Consider the following 20,493-nt stretch of genomic DNA (forward strand, 5'->3'; position numbering starts at 1 on the left):
TCTGATGTTCCATTTCATTATTCTACTTGTCTGACTACCTACTTTCATGAATATCTTTGTCTGACTGTCTATGTCATTATTCTACTTGTCTGATGACCTATGTTCATCAGAATATACTGGTCTGATGTTCCATGTCATTATTCTACTTGTCTGACTATCTACTTTCATGAATATCTTTGTTTGACTATCTATGTCATTATTCTACTTGTCTGACCACCTATATTAATCAAAATATACTGGTCTGATGTTGCATGTCATTATTCTACTTGTCTGACTACATACTTTCATGAATATCCTTGTCTGACTGCCTATGTCATTATTATACTTGTCTGACCACCTATGTTGATCAGAATATACTTGTCTGAACTTCCATGTCATTATTCTACTTGTCTGACTACCTACTTTCATGAATATCTTTGTCTGACTGTCTATGTCATTATTCTACTTGTCTGATGACCTATGTTGATCAAAATATACTTGTCTGATGTTCCATGTCATTATTTTACTTGTCTGACTACCTACTTTCATGAATATCCTTGTCTGACTGTCTATGTCATTATTCTACTTGTCTGACCACCTTAATCAATCTACTTGTCTTACCACCTGTGTTTATCAACCTACTTACTTGATGTCCTACAGTCTTATTCTACTTGTCTGACCATATAGGCTCTTAATCTACTTGTCTTACCACAGGTTTTTAATCTATTTGTCTTACCACATAGGTTCTTAATCTACTTGTCTTACCACATAGGTTCTCAATCTACTTGTCTTACAACATAGGTTCTTAATCTACTTGTCTTACCACATAGGTTCTTAATCTACTTGTCTTGCCTAATAAGTTCTTAATCTACTTGCCTGACCACATAGGTTCTTAATCTACTTATCTGACCACATAGGTTCCTAATCTACTTGTCTGACCACATAGGCTCTTATCTACTTGTCTTACCACCTACGTTTATCAATCTACTTACTTCATTTCCCACCGTCTTATTCTACTAGTCTAACCACCTATATCTATCAATCTACTTATTCTCCTAAATTCTCATTCTACTTGTCTGACATTACAGCTTCTTAATCTACTTGTCTGACCCCATACACTGCCTACCATCTCTTTCACATTGAACCCCTATTAAAATCTACCCTCGTCATCTACCCTCATTAAAATCCCCCCCAAAAATCAATTAACCCAGGAAATATTCGCACAGAGCTAATTTCTTACACATTACGCACATCTAAACTGCATGAAAATTCGAACCTGTCGCAAAGCTAGCTATAAAAATTAACGTTCAGTCTTTCCTTATTTCTCCCAGTAACTCTAAGATACACAACTTGATTAACAATCGCAACAGCAAAGACTGAACCCATTACGCATAGCGCAAAAGTCAAAGATAAAAAATACCGAACAAAAGACAAAACCTGAGTAAAGAGGTCGTATTGAGCACTCTTCTCGAGTCTTATACGATGGCTTACCTTTGTGGCGCAGACGAAGCATGTTGTGACCACTTTCGAAATCACGTTCATTAAATTCTTTGTCTCTTGTATCACGTTATCGACTTTCGTGAATGTGGCGGCTTTTCCGACGGTGGGGTTCTTCACGGTGAACTGAAGCTGCTGAACGTACGTCGGCACGCGGTCCAGGTTTTCCAACAGTTCTTTCTTGTGCGGGCCCCCTGGTACCTGCGCCCATGCAACATCGTATACAAACTTACGTTCACGTTCTGTCGCTAGGCGAACGTGCTTGCGCACTGTTTACAACGATCTCTTACACCCTCGAATCTCAATATTCAAAACTTTGGTCCCACATCACAAGTTCAGAGATTTAAATTTAATTCTGGGGAACGTCTTTGGATCTAAATATTACAGCTGAATGTTAAGAAGTGAAAATTGTAGCTCGATAAAAATTAGAAATGGTGGATCGTTGTAGACAACCAATCACACTAGCCCAGCGAAACAGTTCATACATATGTAGCGTTTCTTAGTGACTCTTCAAAGCAATGCTTGAATTCTATTCTTTATCGATTGACTAGTAATAAATACTTTGAAATACGTATATCTTGGATACTTAGAAAATTGCATCTAATAAGTTAACAGAAAAAGATCTTCTATCCGTCCTAATAGAAACACAATGCAAAAGTTTGAAACGGAAAGTGTTATTTGTCTGAGAAGAATATTAGAGAGTGATTGTGTGAATGACAGTGAAATAGTACAGACCTTGTTGTTTTTGCTAGCTTCTCTGACGTTCATTCATTAGATTTATTTATATTCTCATCGTTAGTCAACTAAGATGATTTTTACATGTGTAGATCGCATATAATGTACAGTTCACATATAACGTGTAGATCATAGTAGACTCATTTAAACTTGTCAGTGATTATTATTTACACATGTATATTTTTAATTGAATTTAATTCAACTGCATGATGTCTACACTTGCACTCAGATTATTTTTTTTATAATTGTTAAAAATTAACTTTAATTTCTTGGGAAAAGACTGATGTGATAAAAATTCAGCTCAGTTGTTATCAGAAAAATAGATGAAAATCAGAAGCTGGCAAAAACTGAGACATAATAGTCATGCCCCAGATAGTGGAAGGAGAGGGACCACAATGCACATAGACGTCGTCCACAGACGGAAGCATTCCCGTAGCATCTAAAACACACCTTACTAATCGTACACAAAAAAGTCGTAAATGTACGTACACAAAATAGATTTACCAACAAAAGTAATGATCACAGTTGATACGACATGAAACGTGAGAATGGTAGCTCGAGAATCACGTTCCTCCAAAGCTAATTCCAACGGATAATAAATTTTTGCGAGAAAAGAATATTCTTCGTCGTTTCGGAAACCCGACAAAAGAATATTAATCCAATTTTTACCTATTAAAAGTCCAATGGGTCTAAAAGAAAATTAATGAAATGATGTTCCTTGAAAACGTGCGTTCTTCTCTGGTACAAAAAGAAACGTATAAAAAATTACACACTACGGTTGTTAGAACACGGAATCAGGGATGATTCATACCAGGTGTCACGGGTCTTGCATAGCAGTACTGCGTATATGTAAAAAAAACGAGTGTAGTGATATGAAAAGAGAAACAACATTTAACACCAGCAACTGGAACAATGAATTCGCAAAAAACATCAGCGGTATGTATATACATATATACATCGTATGTAATGTATATATATATGCAGAGCAATGATCTGTACAAGGCGAACGTGATCTCTATTAGCCCAACGAGGGTCTAAAGTAAAGAGAGAAAGAGTTTACCTGGATGGAGGCATTCAAAGAGCGAGGGTCAAAAAAAGGGTTTCATAATACAAGAATATATTACAAGGTTAGCGTTTCTGTTGATTTCTTTCAAAGAAGAGTATAGAGAGATCAAAAAATGGTTTCAGGTAACTATATATATATTCGGCCTAGCTAGGAGGGTCGAAAGGGCAGCAAACGTGTTAATTCGAACATGTCTAATGCTAATAACTCACGCTTCAGCTACTTCCAATCCACTTTCAACATTGTTCAACCGAGAACTGATCGAATCACCGAATTTTTCATCGGATTAGGTTGCCAAATGAATTCGCCATTTTACTGCTTTAAAATAATCTTGTAATACAGTAAATTCTAACATAGTGCAACGCTTGTTTCACTTACATAGTGCAGAATATAGTATGTTCTAATTTCTCAAGGTACCAATTTTCCAAGGTTTTAATTTCTCAAGGTCCCAATTTCCCAGGGTCCTTATTTTCCGAGGTTTCAATTTCCCAAAGGTCCTAATTTTCCAAGGTTCCAATTTCCCAAGGTTCCAATTTTCCAAGGACCCAATCTCTCAAGATCTCCATTTCCCAAAGATCCCAATTTTCCAAGGTTCCAATTTCCCAAGGTCCCAATCTCTCAAGGTTCCAAACTTCTAAAGGTTCCAATCTCCCAAGATTCTAATTTCCCAAGGTCCCAATTTTCCACACCTCAATTTTCCAAGGTCCCAATTTCCAAAAGTCCCAATTTCCCAAGCTTCCTATTTCCAAAAGTCCCAATTTCCCAAGCTTCCTATTTCCAAAAGTCCCAATTTCCCAAGCTTCCCATTTCCAAAAGTCCCAATTTCCCAAACCCCCAATTTCCAAAAGTCCCAATTTCCCAAGCTTCCCATTTCCAAAAGTCCCAATTTCCCAAGCTTCCCATTTCCAAAAGTCCCAATTTCCCAAACCCCCAATTTCCAAAAGTCCCAATTTCCCAAGCTTCCCATTTCCAAAAGCCCCAATTCCCCAAACCCTCAATTTCTAAAACTCCCAATTTCCAAAAGTCCCAATTTCCCAAGCTTTCTAATTCTAAAAGTCCAAATTTCCCAAGCTTCCCATTTCCAAAGGTCCCAATTTCCAAAATCCCCAAATCCCTAAAATACTTGTTCCGTTATTAAAGTATTGCTTCTAGAAACACTGTTCCAATATCTTCAGATATTTAAATGTCTCGCCCTCTCCTATTTCACTTATCTGCCTCCAGTGTCCACTATTCCCACAGCGAGTACTTTCGACCTCCGTTGCACTGAGAATTACTGTAGTCGTAAATGCAGATGGTAAACCACTGAATAGCGAATTCAGTCGACAACCTGAAACAACATATCCTTAGAACATTTGCAAGTATTTACATTTGGATTGGACGTAGCTCCAGCGCAGCGGTTACGTAAAAACGAAACAGCGAAATTCAATTAAAAAATATCTCCAATATAGCAAGGATCAAAAAACTCGGAATCAAGTCCAGTATAGAATCCGTATAATAAAAAACAATGGTTAAAAAGAGTATGATCGTAAAGAAAGAAGGGGGGATGTACGTGTATACGTGTATGTAAGGCTGTCCCACATATACACGTATATACATAGCATCTCAACATCAGTCCAATTAAAAATGTGTATCATTTTGCTCTCAAATCTACGCTGGCCTCGGCGAATATGATACATACCTGATAGCTGAATTGTCTCACAACCTTGTACAATCTGTTCGCCTCTTCGGCGAAATACTCAGCTTGGGTGAACAGATCTTGGGTTGTTTTCAACGCTCCCTCGCCTCGCGTGAACTGATACATGGAGAACGCCATCGACGACATGTTTTTCGCTCGTTTCACGATGTCGTTGTTCTCCTCCAGGGCACTTCCGCTCTCCTGCCACTTCTCCGTTTCCGCGTCCATCTCCGAAGTGATCAGCTTCATCTCTAAGCCGGCCTTTGCGATCTTCGCCTGCTCCTCGCTGTCCAGTCGTACGGGCTTCAACGGCTTGCTTGTGGTACCGTGTTTCTGAAATAGAGTCTCGTTTTAATTTATGTGCTTGGTACAGAAATTGTTCAGTAGCTATGACAAGTTTTTAATTGAGCATCCGAGGACTTTATTTTAAACCCAAGCATCCATTGGCACCTATAGTACCAGGAGGCTATGTGTTAGGTGTCAATAGATGCCAACTTAAGACGCCAAGGTCCCTTTTTTCAAAGTCCCAATTTTCTCAAGGACCCAATTTTCTCAAGGTCCCAATTTCCCAAGGTGGCAATTCCTCAAGATCACAATTTCTCAAGGTTCCAATTTCCCAAGGTTCCAATTGCCCAAGGTTTCAAATTCCCAAGGTTCCAATTTCCCAAGGTTCCAATTTCTCAAGGGCCCAATTTCCCAAGGTTCCAATCCCCCAAGGGCCCAATTTCCCAAGGTTCCAATCCCCCAAGGGCCCAAATTCCCAAGGTTCCAATTTCCCAAGGGCCCAATTTCCCAAGGTTCCAATCTCCCAAGGGCCCAATTTCCCAAGGTTCCAATTTCCCAAGTTCCCAATTTCCCAAGGTTCCAATACTCCAAAGGTCCAATTTCCCAAGGGCCCAATTTCCCAAACTCCCAATTTCCAAAAGTCCCATTTTCCCAAATCCCCAATTTCCAAAAGTCCCATTTTCCCAAATCCCCAATTTCCCAAGGTTCCAATTTCCCAAGGGCCCAATTTCCCAAACTCCCAATTTCCAAAAGTCCCATTTTCCCAAATCCCCAATTTCCCAAGGTTTCAATTTCCCAAGGTTCCAATTTCCCAAGGGCTCAATTTCCCAAGGTTCCAATCCCCTAAGGGTCCAATTTCCCAAGGGCCCAATTTCCCAAACTCCCAATTTCCAAAAGTCCCATTTTCCCAAACCCCCAATTTCCCAAACTTCCAATTTTCCAAGGTCCCATTTTCCCAACATCCCAATTTTCCAAGGTCCCAATTTCCAAAAGTCCCACTAATCAAGATAGCTTCAATGTACTCACTCCTGGCCGTGGCAGAGACATGTAAACTTGCTTCTCCGGTCGATTTTGGTTCAACTCGAGCACGTCTTTCGCCACCGTGGTCACATCGGTCATGAGCCACTGCCACATGTCGGTGAACACTAAAATATTTGTTAATGTATATTTATTCTATTCAGAGACATGCGTTTAAGCAGTTGATTTACCTTCTAGGTTTTCCTTTGCAATTTTACTGGTGGGATGTCTGGCCAACGTGTGAGCGGCGGTTACCACTTGGGGACCATATATTCTCAAGTTGATCTCCGTGAACTTCGCGGAAACTTGCAGCGATTCCGAAAGTGCGACGTGTCTCAGCATTTTGCATACCTGATTCAAGTATTGGATGAGATTAATATTTGATCATTTTGGAGAGGTGGGTACTTGATCAAGGTCTCTTATTATTATTACTTACAAGGTCTTACTACGAATTTATATAGATTTGATTGTAATTAAGATTTTACATAGACATGACTTGTACAGCTACGTTCATATTAATTTAAATTTTCAGAGACAACAAAAGAAGGATATGTTTATTAAACGAAGAGGATACTCACTTCAAGAATATGGTCGATGTATTCATGAAATCTGTCGCTGCTCTCTTGAAGACGATTTATGTCATTGGCCAGAGCCAGATTCGTGATCGTCGACACAAGTTCTTGGCCAGCTTTGGTTACCTGGCCTAAGTCGCCAGCTTGTTCCATGGTCGTGGTGCACAGCTGCTGACGAAGATCCCTGGTGGTACGTAGCACACCCAGCACAGCTTGTTCCATTTCAGAACTTGGGGATCCACCGCCGCCTTCGTAATTCTAGGGTAAACAACATTCAGAGTTCAGTTCGAAGTACTGGATTTCATATTGCTGGGAAAATATTATGACTTCATTTGTGTGGAGAAGGTGAGATTGTTGTTGGAGGTACTATGAAGATGTGGATTCGTTCACATTCGTGGTGAAGATATGGATTCGTTCAGATTGTCATGAGGATACTTTTAGTTACTTTGAGTTGAGAGGATACTTTTGGTGTGGAGCTGTTTTGTTCATATTGTGATGGAGATATGATTTCTATATTATTATTGAGGTATGATTTTACTCAGATTAGTAGGAAGATATGAGTCTATTTATATTGTAATGGAGATATGATTTCAGACACATCATCATGGAGATATGACTCTACTCACATCATCATGGAGATATGATTCTACTCACATCATCATGGAGATATGACTCTACTCACATCATCATGAATATGACTCTACTCACAACATCATGAAGATATGACTCTACTCATATCATCATGAATATATGACTCTACTCTCATTATCCTGAAGATATGACTCTACTCACATCATCATGAAGACATGTCTTTACTCACATCATCATTAACATATGACTCTACTCACATCATCATGAACATATGACTCTACTCACATCATCCTGAAGATATGATTCTACTCACATCATCATGAAGATATGATTCTACTCACATCATCATAAATATATGACTCTACTCACATCATCATGAAGATATAACTCTACTCCCATCATCATGAATACATGATTCTACTCATATCATCATGAAGATATGACTCTACTCACATCATCCTGAAGATATGATTCTACTCACATCATCCTGAAGATATGACTCTACTCACATCATCCTGAAGATATGACTCTACTCACATCATCATGGAGATATGATTCTACTCACATCATCATAAATATATGACGCTACTCACATCATCATGAAGATATAACTCTACTCACATCATCATGAATACATGATTCTACTCATATCATCATGAAGATATGACTCTACTCACATCATCCTGAAGACATGTCTCTACTCACATCATCATTAACATATGACTCTACTCACATCATCATGAAGATATGACTCTACTCACATCATCATGAAGACATCATTCTACTCATATCATCATGAATACATGATTCTACTCACATCATCATGAACATATCATTCTACTCACATCATCATTAACATAAGACTTCATTCACATCACCATATTTATCCACATAACTACAATACTATCACAACATCACACACATCATCCCTATTTCATTCACATCAACATATCATTTCCTTCCTCATTATTAATATCGTGAATCAATATCAACGCACCAATATTCTTTAATTATTAGCTTCCATTAAACTAGCCCAGTTAGATAATAGCTCCTGAATATTACATGGCTAATGGTCATGTTTCCTAAAGGGACACATATGTTTTATTCCCCAACTAAAAGGACAGCTATTCAGCCGGTCTACTATGCCATTCACTGCCATTAGTCTGTGATAACTGATTCAGTTTGGCACGGTCATTCATTCGGATTTACGACTCTTTCAAACGCGGATCAAGCCGTGTGGGATTACTCTTTCAGGAGGGAACATTTAATCCGGTATTATATGAATCTTTTTTTGCATCCATTCGAACAAATTCAGTGCCAGAATATTATATCGAGTCTGCAATTTACACTTGTACAACTGTGTTGAAAATAACAACAATAAAACTGATTCATGAATAGGTGGATGTTATTTATTGTTTAAATAATCTGACTGGCATAAAAATTTCAAGTACCAAAATTCTTCAGCAAAAGAAATTTAAACTACTTCATTTACAATAACAATTCACAATATAACCATTAGAGTATTCACAACAATAATTGCTGAACAATTTGAACAATAACAAAGCAAATAACTATTAGAACGAAGTATCTACTTCTGACACAAGAAAACTTTCCACGATAAAAATAACGAAACTTTAATTCAAGAAAGAAAATCCCAAAATTGCTTTCACAAACAAAATTTGTAAAAACGTTCTATATTTCAGAGCATTATCCTTACCATGCTGTTACCGATCCGCAAGAGAGTATTGAGCTCGAGTTTCGCTCGATCGCATAGCAAAAGGATGTTCTCTCTGTGCTCGTGACTCGTATAAGCACTATCAGTAAAGTCCTGCGTCCGCTCAACGACAGTATCCAGGGCAGATGTGAGTGTCTCTCGACATCCTGGTCCTAGGAGAGTCATCCTTGTAGTTTCCACCAGTCTCTCGAAATGTTTCAAAGCGGAGAAAGCTGTGCTGCTGTCCCAGTCCTCCTGCTGTGGACTCTGAAATTAATGACCGAATCAGAGGAACTTCTTCGGAACCATCTGCTCCCGCATTTACATAATCGCCTTTCGCGTGCATCGAAACTTTTCGGTAAAAATTTTGTTATTCGTGTGTACGAATATCTGAGTTGTTAAACGTTACTTATTCTTGCATTTATGTAGGTAGAATTTTGGAGATGAAGACGAGGTTCAATGAAGGCAAGGTAGATGAAGAGAAGGTTTAATGAAGGCAAGGAAGATGATGACAATGATAAATCTTGATGAGAGTAATGGAAATTGTGGAACTGTCAGAGCAAGGTTCAAACACTGGGTATTTGAAATTTTTAGCAAGTTTTCAGTAGATCTAACTTTAACTAAATTTCTCAAATTTTCCCAATTTCCCAGGGGTCCAATATCCCAACGGGTCTAATTTTCCAAGGGCCCAATTTCCCAAGAATCCTATTTCCCAAGGGCCCATTTTCTCAAGGTCCCAATTTCCCAAGGTCCCAATTCCCAAGGTCCCAATTTCCCAAGGGTCCCAATTTTCCAAGGGCCCAATTTCCCAAGGTTCCAATTTCCCAAGGTTCCAATTTTCTAAAGTCCCAAATTCCCAAGTTTCCAATTTCCCAAGGGCCCAATCTCCCAAGGGTCCATTTTCCCAAGGTCCCAAATTCCCAAGGTACCAATTGCCCAAGGTCCCAATTTCCCAAGGGTCCATTTTCCCAAGGTCCCAAATTCCCAAGGTCCCAATTTCCCAGGGGTCCATTTTCCCAAGGTCCCAAATTTCCAAGGTCCCAATTTCCCAAGGGTCCATTTACCCAAGGTTCCAATTTCCCAATGGTCCATTTTCCCAAAGACCCAAATTCCCAAGGTCCTAACTTCCCAAGGACCCAATTTCCCAAAGTTCCATATTTCCAAAGTCCCAATTTTCCCAATTTCCACTCTTCTGAAGTCCCAATTTCCCACTTTTCCAATTTCCAAAAGTCCCAATTTCCCAATATCCCAAACTCCTTACATTTCCCAACATTTCCAAAGAAATTTTACAATTTATAACTCGTGAACCATTTCGCGAACCAACTTGTGAATCACTCGACTGATTTCATAGTTTCAGCCTTACTCTTATAAATCACAAAAAAAAAACTTGTACTTAAATGGTTAAAATGAAGGCTTGTTTGTAGAAGATTATTTATCAGAAGATGCGCTTTAAAATGAAATTACGCGTGTTACAGTGACTATGTTTACAACGGAACATGACCCAGTACAAAGATATCGTGGAACTTTAATGGCACGCCGCGTCTAAATATAACGCGTGTTCTAAGGTCAGCATACATAGTTGCAGTCGAGGATAGAGTTCGTTCGACTATGAAATATCGAGTGCAACCATATATTTTTCTCCGGTAATTACTCGCACGAGATCCTTGAACGTGACCGAGCTCGAAAACACCATTTTCTTCACACAAGTTCCACGATTATCGCTCAATCTGCACGTAATAAATTTTTCATCGAGTATCCACTCTACGGAATCGCTTATACATCGATCTTGGATATTTTTACCGGCTATTCGGAAACATGTTCGCTTTTGATAGACCAATTTATTTTACTTTGCTTTTGAATATGTTATTGTGATTCGGTTGGAAATTTGTTTGCGATTGTTTGTTAAGGAAGGGGGAATTTGGGGTTTGGAGGGAAGTGAATTGGGTGCAAGAGTCCTAATTTTCTAAGGGCCTAATTTCCCAAAGTCTCAATTTTCTAAAGTCCCAATTTTCCAAGGTTTCAATTTTCTAAAGTCCCAAATTCCCAAGGTTCCAATTTCCCAAGGGCCCAATCTTCCAAGGTTCTAATTTCCCAAGGGTCCAATTTCCCAAGGTCCCAATTTCCCAAGGTTCCAATTTCCCAAGGTCCCAATTTCCCAAGGGTTCAATTTCCCAAGATCCCAATTTCCCAAGGTTCCAATTTTCTAAAGTCCCAAATTCCCAAGTTTCCAATTTCCCAAGGGCCCAATCTCCCAAGTTTCCAATTTCCCAAGGGCCCAATCTCCCAAGGTTCCAATTTCCCAAGGTCCCAATCTCCCAAGGTTCCAATTTCCCAAGGTTCCAATTTTCTAAAGTCCCAAATTCCCAAGTTTCCAATTTCCCAAGGGCCCAATCTCCCAAGTTTCCAATTTCCCAAGGGCCCAATCTCCCAAGGTTCCAATTTCCCAAGGTCCCAATCTCCCAAGGTTCCAATTTCCCAAGGTCCCAATTTCCCAGCGTTCCAATTTCCCAGGGTTCCAATTTTCTAAAGTCCCAAATTCCCAAGTTTCCAATTTCCCAAGGGCCCAATCTCCCAAGGTTCCAATTTCCCAAGGTCCCAATTTCCCAGCGTTCCAATTTCCCAGGGTTCCAATTTTCTAAAGTCCCATTTTCCCAAGGTTCCAATTTCCTAAGCATCCAATTTCCCAAGGGTCCCATTCTCCTAAGGTCCCATTCTCCCAAGGTCCCATTCTCCCAATTTTCCAATTTTCTAAAGTTCCAATTTCACAAGGGTCCAATTTCTCAAACTTCAAATTTCCCAAAGTCCCAATTTTCCAAAGGTCCCAATTTGCCAAAAGTCCCAATTTCCCAATTTTCAAAAGTCCCAACCTTCCCAACTGCCAATTTTCTAAAGTCCCAATTTCCCAATCCTCCAAAATCTTAATTTTCTAAAGTCCCAATTTCCCAAGATTCTAATTTCTCTCTGTTTGCAGGTTGGCAAGAAATTCTAGCGATGTCGGTGCATTAATGCAGCGACTGCAATTTGGCACGTGCCGAAGAATGGCCCGCAACGTTTATGACATCCATTTCGGCGTCGTTCGCTATGCGACGCCCTTTATCCGCGGTACGATATCAATTCGCAATGCTGTCAATGCACCCGGTCCATTCCGTGCTTCTTAAATTTCGAAAATGCTCGGAGGGAGATGGTACGGCTGAAACTTCGTGTCGTGATACGTGGAACACGTTGCGAAATATTCTCAACTTTCTAATGCACCCTTTCCGTATCGAGGAGGAAATTATCGGAAAAGCATCTCGACAAGTGGAGGACAAGATATTGACGAGTGATCGAGTAGATTCGATTTGAGATTGGAAGTGTATCTTTTTAAAGGGAAGTGTGTTTTGCAATTTGGAACGTGGAGCGATTTTTAGAGGGTTGAGAATTTTTGCATTTATAAATTTTTAATTATTAAATTACTATATTTTCGTATTCTTAACTTTTCAAATTTCTGGATCCCGAAAATTGCAAATTTCTCAAATTCCCCAAATTCTCCAAGTTCCCTAAACTACTTAGATTTCCGTAAATTTCAAAATTCTATAAATCTACAGATTTTTCAAATTTTCCCAATTTTCTCAATTTTCCAAAATTCCTAAATTTCCCCTATTTCTCATATCTCTCTATTACAAACTCCCCTAATTCCAAAGTCAACAGACTAAAAATACTAAAAATAAATGACTAAATCTCGAAACAGTCAAATTGCAAAATTTCCAGCCCCAAAATTCCAGTTCAGAATGAAAGCAGAAATTTCATATCTCAACGAGAGTGTCGTTCACATAGATAATTATTTCTTTCTCCGACGAACATACTGTGCTTTGTAACTTTACGTAATATAACTTTTTAGAGGTACTCCCAGTGTTTGACTACCTCAAGCTTTCATCAAGCAACCGTCCATCAACGCACTTTGGAGTATTTTACTTAAGGTGGTTTCATCACAAACACGCTTTATTACGAAACTGCTTTAAAATTTAATTGGATGTAACTTTTACAACGTCGAGCCTCATGCGAAAGTAAAACGGCATGAAAAGGACTATTGTTCACTGTCAAATTTCTCTACCTCCAAGTGAAATGTGTAAATTATCTTGTATTTCTTTCATTTCTTAGGTTTATGTATAAAATTGTACTGAACTGGAGTTGGAAGAATGATTATTAAATTCATTATGTACTATGGTTTTAAATTGTTAGTTTTGTAAGAGTTACAGGGTTACATAATTACAAGATTCTAATTTTCCAAGGTCCCAATTTTCCAAGATACCTATTTCTCAGGGGCCCAATTTTCTAAAGTCCCAATTTTCCAAGGTCCCAATTTTCTAAAGTTTCAATTTTCCAAGTTTCCAATTTTCTAAAGTCCCAGTTTCCCAAGGTCCCAATTTTCTAAAGTCCCAATTTCCCAAGGTCCCAATTTTCTAAAGTCCCAATTTCCCAAGTTTCCAATTTTCTAAAGTCCCAATTTCCCAAGGTTCCAAGTTTCCAAGGTCCCAATTTTCTAAAGTCCCAATTTCCCAAGGTCCCAAGTTTCCAAGGTCCCAATTTTCTAAAGTCCCAATTTCCCAAGGTCCCAAGTTTCCAAGGTCCCAATTTTCTAAAGTCCCAATTTTCCAAGGTCCCAATTTCCCAAGGTTCCAAGTTTCCAAGTTTCCAATTTTCTAAAGTCCCAGTTTCCCAAGGTCCCAATTTTCTAAAGTCCCAATTTCCCAAAATCCCAATTTTCTAAAGTCCCAATTTCCCAAAATCCCAATTTTCTAAAGACCCAATCTTTCAAAATTCGAATTTCCAAAGGTCCCAATTTCCAATAATCTCAAATCCCCAAAGCGCCTACTCACTAAATTCCTAAATCCCCAAATCCCCAAAAGAAAACAAACTCTATGCCCCTCAAGAGAATTGCCCCGTGAAGAATTTGAAAGCACATCGATATCAACAAGGTCTCTAAAAGACTATTTTAGCCGATGCAAGTTTATGCGAATGTAGGTTTCCCGCACGGATTTACAGAAGTACGGCGCCACGACGAAATATCGGCCACGAGTGCAGGGTGGTTACGCACGTAAAATAACGCGCGATGACACGGCGAGAAACATTAACAATGAAATACATGGGAAAAGCTTGGATCAAATCCAAGGAGCTTTCGCCAAATTCTGACTCACTATTAACCCGCAACGCCCGTGAAATAAGATTTTTCCGACCTTGGATAACATTGGCCAACTTTTCTAACGTGGCGCGCCGTCGCCAAAATTCTAGACAACCGCCGGCGAAGAATGCTCGTTTAATGAAGCTGTATTTCAATTAAACGTGGAAGTTCATCTTCTTGGGTGACGTTATTTGGGTTTCTCGTTTAATTCGGTTGCTGGGAAATGGAGGGATGTAGTGTAGGAGTGAATTAGAATTAAATATTGGGATTTGGGACTTTGGAGAGGTGGGTTGTTGGGAAATTGGGACTTTGAGAGATTAGTATATTAGGGGATTGGGACTTTAGAAAATTGGAATTTTGGGAAATTGGGACTTTAGAAAATTAGGACCTTGGGAAATTGGGACTTTGAGAGATTAAAATCTTGGGAGATTGGGACCTTGGGAAATTGGGACTTTGAGAGATTAGAATCTTGGGAGATTGGGACTTTAGAAAACTGGAACCTTGGGAAATTGGGACTTTAGAAAATTGGGACCTTGGGAAATTGGGACTTTGAGAGATTGGAATCTTGGGAGATTGGGACTTTAGAAAATTGGGATCTTGGAAAATTGGGACTTCAGAAAATAGGGGCCTTGGGAAATTGGGACTTTGAGAGATTAAAATATTGGGAGATTGGGACCTTGGGAAATTGGGACTTTGTGAGATTAGAATCTTGGGAGATTGGGACTTTAGAAAATTAGAACCTTGAGAAATTGGGACTTTAGAAAATTGGGACTTTGGGAGATTAAAATCTTGGGAAATTGGGACTTTAGAAAATTGAGATTATAGAAATGTGATGATATAGGAATTTGGCTATATACAGATTTGACATAATCCTCATTCACATCCCCAAGTTTTGCACATCTAAGTACAACTATTGTTACAATAATACAATTGTAGATATTCTAGTTTAAACTATTGTGCAGCTGCAGTGGTACACCAATTTATGAACACATTAATTCAGCCATTTATTACTCCAAAGTTTCAGAAAAGCAAACTTTTGATCACTGTTAGAACAATCTCGTACTAACCTACACCTCTACAAAATCACATAAATAATCTTCCACAAATTCCTCTCTATTTTTGATAACAGTAGAAATTATAACAGTACTTGACGTGGAGTTACTGTGGAAAGTTATATTATACTCATCTTTATTCATAACGAAGACCGGACTGTGTGCGAGGATTAAACGATAACCTACTTCACAGTCAAATATTCCTACATGAATCTGCTATTTGTTTTCTACGATCCACCATACATATTTATTAACACGCTATGGTGACAATTGAATGGTGTCAATCAGCTTCTGAATTTGACACTGGGTTTGCTGCACTAAATGACGCATTTCAAATTTTGCATATTATGATATGAGACATTATATGGGAAAATTATTAAAATTTGCTGGGAACTGTTAACTTATGTAAAGAATAAAATTGGGTCCAATTTCTCAAGGGTCCAATTTCCCAAGGGTCCAATTTCCGAAGAGCTTAATTTTCCAAGGGCCCAATTTCCCAAGGTTCCAATTTTCTAAATTTCCAATTTCCCAATGTTCCAATTTTGCAAAGGTCCCAATTTCCCAAGGGCCCAATTTCCCAAGGGCCCAATTTCCCAAGGTCCCAATTTCCCAAGGTTCCAATTTTCTAAATTCCCAATTTCCCAAGGTTCCAATTTTCTAAAGTCCCAATTTCCCAAGGTTTCAATTTTCTAAAGTCCCAATTTCCCAAGGTTCCAATTTTCTAAAGTCCCAATCTCCCAAAGTTCCAATTTCCCAAGGGCCCAATCTCCCAAGGTTCCAATTTCCCAAGGGCCTAATTTCCCAAGGTTCCAATTTCCCAAGGGCCTAATTTCTCAAGGTCCCAATTTCCCAAGGTTCCAATTTTCTAAATTCCCAATTTCCCAAAGGTCCAATTTCCCAATGTTCCAATTTTGCAAAGGTCCCAATTTCCCAAGGTCCCATTTTTCTAATGTCCCAATTTCCCAAGGTCCTAATTCCCCAAGGTCCCAATTTTCCAAAGTCTCAGTCTTCCAAAATCCCAATTTCCCAAGGGCCCAATTTGTATAGAATAAAAAATAATTACATAAAGTACTTTATATTTCATCTCTTTCGCATTTTGTTATATTTTATCTTTTATCTTTCCATCATTTTCATTCATATTCAAACAAATCTTACTAATTTATCTGTTAAACTCATCAAAAAATAAAATCAGTAAATAACATTTCAGATAACGTTTCAAGTACAGAGTTAATCAAATATGGAGTTGGTCAACTCACCTGAGAGTTCGAATACGATTGCGACTCGCTGCAGTCCAACACTCCATCCTTGACCACGTAGTGTATTAAATCCATGGCTCTCCTCATTTGACAGAAAACGGTGTCTCTGTTCTCCCTAGCAGACGGACATTCCGGATGCCTCAAGCAGGTTTTGCTAGACGTGAGCAGCATCATAGTACTCCGCTCCAGAACTTGGCGAGCTGCGGCCATCTGTGCTCTTCGTCTCTCGTCTTTCAGGTCATTCTAAAAGAAGTTAAGACGTTCTATTCATTTCCTAGAATTTATACTTGTTTTGGTATTGGTAAAATGTTAGTATGATTAAAATTTTAGGAACTCATTTTAGGAACTCATGGTTTTGGGAGAAATTATGGGGTTCGCAAGGTTGATGCTTGGAGACGTGTAGCGAATGTAAATGTGGAATTTTTAAGGTGATAGTTACTCAAGGTTGCAATTTCTCAAGGTGACAATTACTCAAGGTTGCAATTTCTCAAGGTGGCAATTACTCAAGGTTGCAATTTCTCAAGATGACAGTTACTCAAGGTTGCAATTTTTCAAGGTGGCAATTACTCAAGGTTGCAATTTCTCAAGGTGACAATTACTCAAGGTTGCAATTTCCCAAGGTGACAGTTACTCAAGGTTGCAATTTCTCAAGATCCCAATTTCCCAAGGTCCCAATTACCCAAGGTGGCAATTCCCCAGGTTCCAATTTCCCAAGATCCCAAACTTCTGAAAGGCCCAATTTCCCAAGGTCTCAAACCCCCCCGGATCCCAATTTTCTAAAGTCCCAATTCCTTAAGGTCCGAATTTTCTAAAGTTCCAATTTTCCAAGGTCCCAATCTCCCAAGATCCCAATTTTCTAAAGTCCCAATTTCCCAAGGTCCCAATTTTCTAAAGTTCCAATTTCCCGAAGTCCCAGTCTCCCAAGATTCTAATTTTCCGAAGCCCCAATTACTCAAGGTTCCAATTTTCCAGAGTATCAATTTTCCATTATACCAATTTCCCAATTTCCCAATTTTCAAAAGTCCCATATCTCCATAGTCCCAATTTCCCAATTTCCCAAATTCCAAAAGTCCCAAATGTCCTCAGTTCCAATTTCCCAATTTCCAAAAGTCCCAAATCTCCACAGTTCCAATTTCCCAATTTCCAAAAGTCCCAAATCTCCATAGTCCCAATTTCCCAATTTCCAAAAGTCCCATATCGTTATAGTCCCAATTTTCCAATTTCCAAAAGTGCCAAATGTCCTCAGTTCCAATTTCCCAATTTCCAAAAGTCCCAAATCTCCACAGTTCCAATTTCCCAATTTCCAAAAGTCCCAAATCTCCATTATTGCAATTTCCCAATTTCCAAAAGGCCCATATCTTGATAGTCCCAATTTCCCAATTTTCCAATTTCCAAAAGTCCCAAATCTCCACAGTTCCAATTTCCAAAAGTCCCCAATCTCCATTATTCCAATTTCCCAATTTCCAAAAGGCCCATATCTCCATAGTCCCAATTTTCCAATTTCCAAAAGTCCCATATCTTAATAGTCCCATATCTTAATAGTTCCACTTTCCCAATTTTCCAATTTCCAATAGTCCCATATCTTAATAGTCCCACTTTCCCAATTTTCCAATTTCCAAAAGTCCCAGATCTCTATTATTCCAATTTCCCAATTTTCCAATTTCCAAAAGTCCCAAATCTCCACTGTCCCAATTTCCAAAAGTCCCAAATCTCCCCATTCCCACTTTCCCAAAGTAAACAACTTAATTACCTGTCGATCGCCAGTTAAGTGAGCCAATTCCACCATCTCCGCGCCGAACTGACTGAAGGCCTTCACGAATTCGGTGAAATTGGAGACGCTCTCAAGGCGACCAAGACTACGAGCGACCTTGTCCTTCGCGAGGAGAAGCTGTTTCACGACGACGATGTCCGCCAACAGAAGAACTCTCGTCACGGAACCAAGAAGGCATCTTGCTGCCCTGACGACAGAGCCTCGATCGGCCAAACTGTCCTCCATCGCGCATTCGCATAGTTTCTCGATCGCCGATCCTGCAATGGAATAATTTTTCCATTAATTACTGCACTTCGATGATAGTGCGTATTAAATGATCGTTAATTTGCACCGCTATCGGTATTCATTAATCTTGTGAACGACTAGGAGCGGATCGATAAATTCTTGACGTTGCTAACATTCCTCTTTAATGGGAATTTCATTCCGATGAGCACGCGTCATATTTTCTCATCTTCTGCATTTTTTTATATAGAAAATATTTTTACGACTGACAATTTTTATGTAAAAATTTGTTCATTTTGTCCGAGTTTATTTGGAGGTTCAAAATGATTGTTATTTTTAATGTTTCTAAAAAAAGTGATAACAATTTTTTTTGAGACTAGAAATTGTAATAAATTATTTTTTAAACGTGGAATGCAAATAATTTTTATTTTAAGAATCAATAATTTATTTTGGAAAAAGTAGTTGCTCCAAGAAATAATTTTTGGAAGAAATTTTTATTTAAATGAAAAATTGTCAGTCATTCAATCTCACAGAAAAAAATTATAAACTTTTTGTTTACTTTCTAAAGTTTCATTTTTCAATTGCATTTTAAATTTATTTTCGACCGATCAATTTTTAAAATTTATTTTGCAGAATTATTTAAATGAAATTCTTTTCGAAAAGAGAACAACGGGACAGTGAACCGCAGATTATATTTTGCATCTTAAAATTGTTGTTATTAAATGCAGAATACATTGCACGCGAATCAATCTCGTAGATACGCACACACTATTTCCGTTCTTTGGATCTCACCGCCATAAAGCCCGTCTGCAATATCATCCTGTCTCGTCAATCGAATTTCCTTTCATCCCATGCAATGAATATTTATCATCTTATGAAACGCGATGAACAATATCAATTGCATTCGATTTTCTCCGCCTATTTTTTCACGCGTCAGACGACGCCCTGTTAACACAGATACTTCAGTGTCCCGGTGAAAATCAGGTGAGACTCGATTTTCAAAATAATTTTACTAATTTTAAGTTTTCACATTTCCCTGTGAGATGAATTATCAAGGACTCAATTTTCCAAGGACCCAATTTTCCGAGGGCCCAATTTCCCAAAGGCCCAATTTTCAGGGGGCCCAATTTTCCAAGGTACTAATTTTTCAAGGTCCCAATTTTCCAAGGTGGCAATTCTCCAAGGTCCCAATTTCTCAAGGTTCCAATTTCCCAAGGTTACAATTTCCCAAGGTCCCAACTTCTCAAGGTTCCAATTTCCCAAGGTCCCACCTTCTCAAGGTTCCAATTTCCCAAGGTTCCAACTTCTCAAGGTCCCAATTTCCCAAGGACCCAATTTCCTAGGGTCCCAATTTCCCAAGGGCCCAATTTCCCAAGGTTCCAATTTCCCAAGGTTCCAATTTCCCAAGGTTCCAATTTCCCAAGGTTCCAATTTCTGAAGGTCCCAACTTCTCAAGGTTCCAATTTCCGAAGGTCCCAACTTCTCAAGGTTCCAATTTCCCAAGGTTCTAACTTCTCAAGGTCCCAATTTTCCAAGGACCCAATTTCCCAGGGTCCCAATTTCCCAAGGGCCCAATTTCCCAAGGTTCCAATTTCCCAAGGGCCCATTTACCCAAGGTTCCAATTTCCCAAGGTTCCAATTTTCCAAGGTCTCAACTTTTCAAGGTTCCAATTTCCCAAGGTCCCAATTTCTCAAGGTTCCAATTTCCCAAGGTCCCAATTTCTCAAGGTTCCAATTTCCCAAGGTCCCAATTTCCCAAGGGCCCAATTTCTCAAGGTTCCAATTTTCCAAGGTCCCAATTTCCCAAGGTCCAAATCCTCAAGGTTCCAATTTCCCAAGGTCCCAACTTCTCAAGGTTCCAATTTCCCAAGCTCCCAACTCTTCAAGGTTCTAATTTTCCAAGGTC

General features: G+C 38.9%; 1 protein-coding gene and 1 long non-coding RNA gene across 7 annotated transcripts in view; one reads left to right on the forward strand and one right to left on the reverse strand.

The window, feature by feature from the left end:
• Window positions 1–20,493, reverse strand: part of alpha-Catr (alpha-catenin related) — a 118,237-nt gene that overhangs the window by 14,645 nt on the left and 83,099 nt on the right. For 5 of the 6 annotated variants that reach the window (XR_001096623.2, XM_012290400.2, XM_076534896.1 and 2 more), the window contains 8 exons: window positions 18,345–18,622; window positions 16,595–16,837; window positions 9,132–9,395; window positions 6,830–7,081; window positions 6,443–6,602; window positions 6,261–6,379; window positions 4,953–5,282; window positions 1,471–1,677 (listed from right to left, as the gene is read on the reverse strand). Coding sequence is in view for 5 of the 6 variants with exons in the window: in XM_012290400.2 (XP_012145790.1) it covers window positions 1,471–1,677; window positions 4,953–5,282; window positions 6,261–6,379; window positions 6,443–6,602; window positions 6,830–7,081; window positions 9,132–9,395; window positions 16,595–16,837; window positions 18,345–18,622 (1,853 nt within the window). In the remaining variant the exon portion in view is untranslated. Of the gene's footprint in view, window positions 1–1,470; window positions 4,602–4,952; window positions 5,283–6,260; window positions 6,380–6,442; window positions 6,603–6,829; window positions 7,082–9,131; window positions 9,396–16,594; window positions 16,838–18,344; window positions 18,623–20,493 lie in introns of those variants that run through there. The other variant, XM_076534897.1, reaches the window with a different exon arrangement.
• On the forward strand, window positions 7,662–14,558 carry LOC105663140 (uncharacterized). Its single transcript, XR_013039194.1, has 4 exons — window positions 7,662–8,686; window positions 9,118–9,486; window positions 9,558–9,705; window positions 12,100–14,558. It is a non-coding gene; the product is annotated as an uncharacterized LOC105663140 (long non-coding RNA).

Source organism: Megachile rotundata, chromosome 8 (genome assembly GCF_050947335.1).
Source record: "Megachile rotundata isolate GNS110a chromosome 8, iyMegRotu1, whole genome shotgun sequence".
NCBI classification, from domain to species: Eukaryota; Metazoa; Arthropoda; class Insecta; order Hymenoptera; family Megachilidae; genus Megachile; species Megachile rotundata.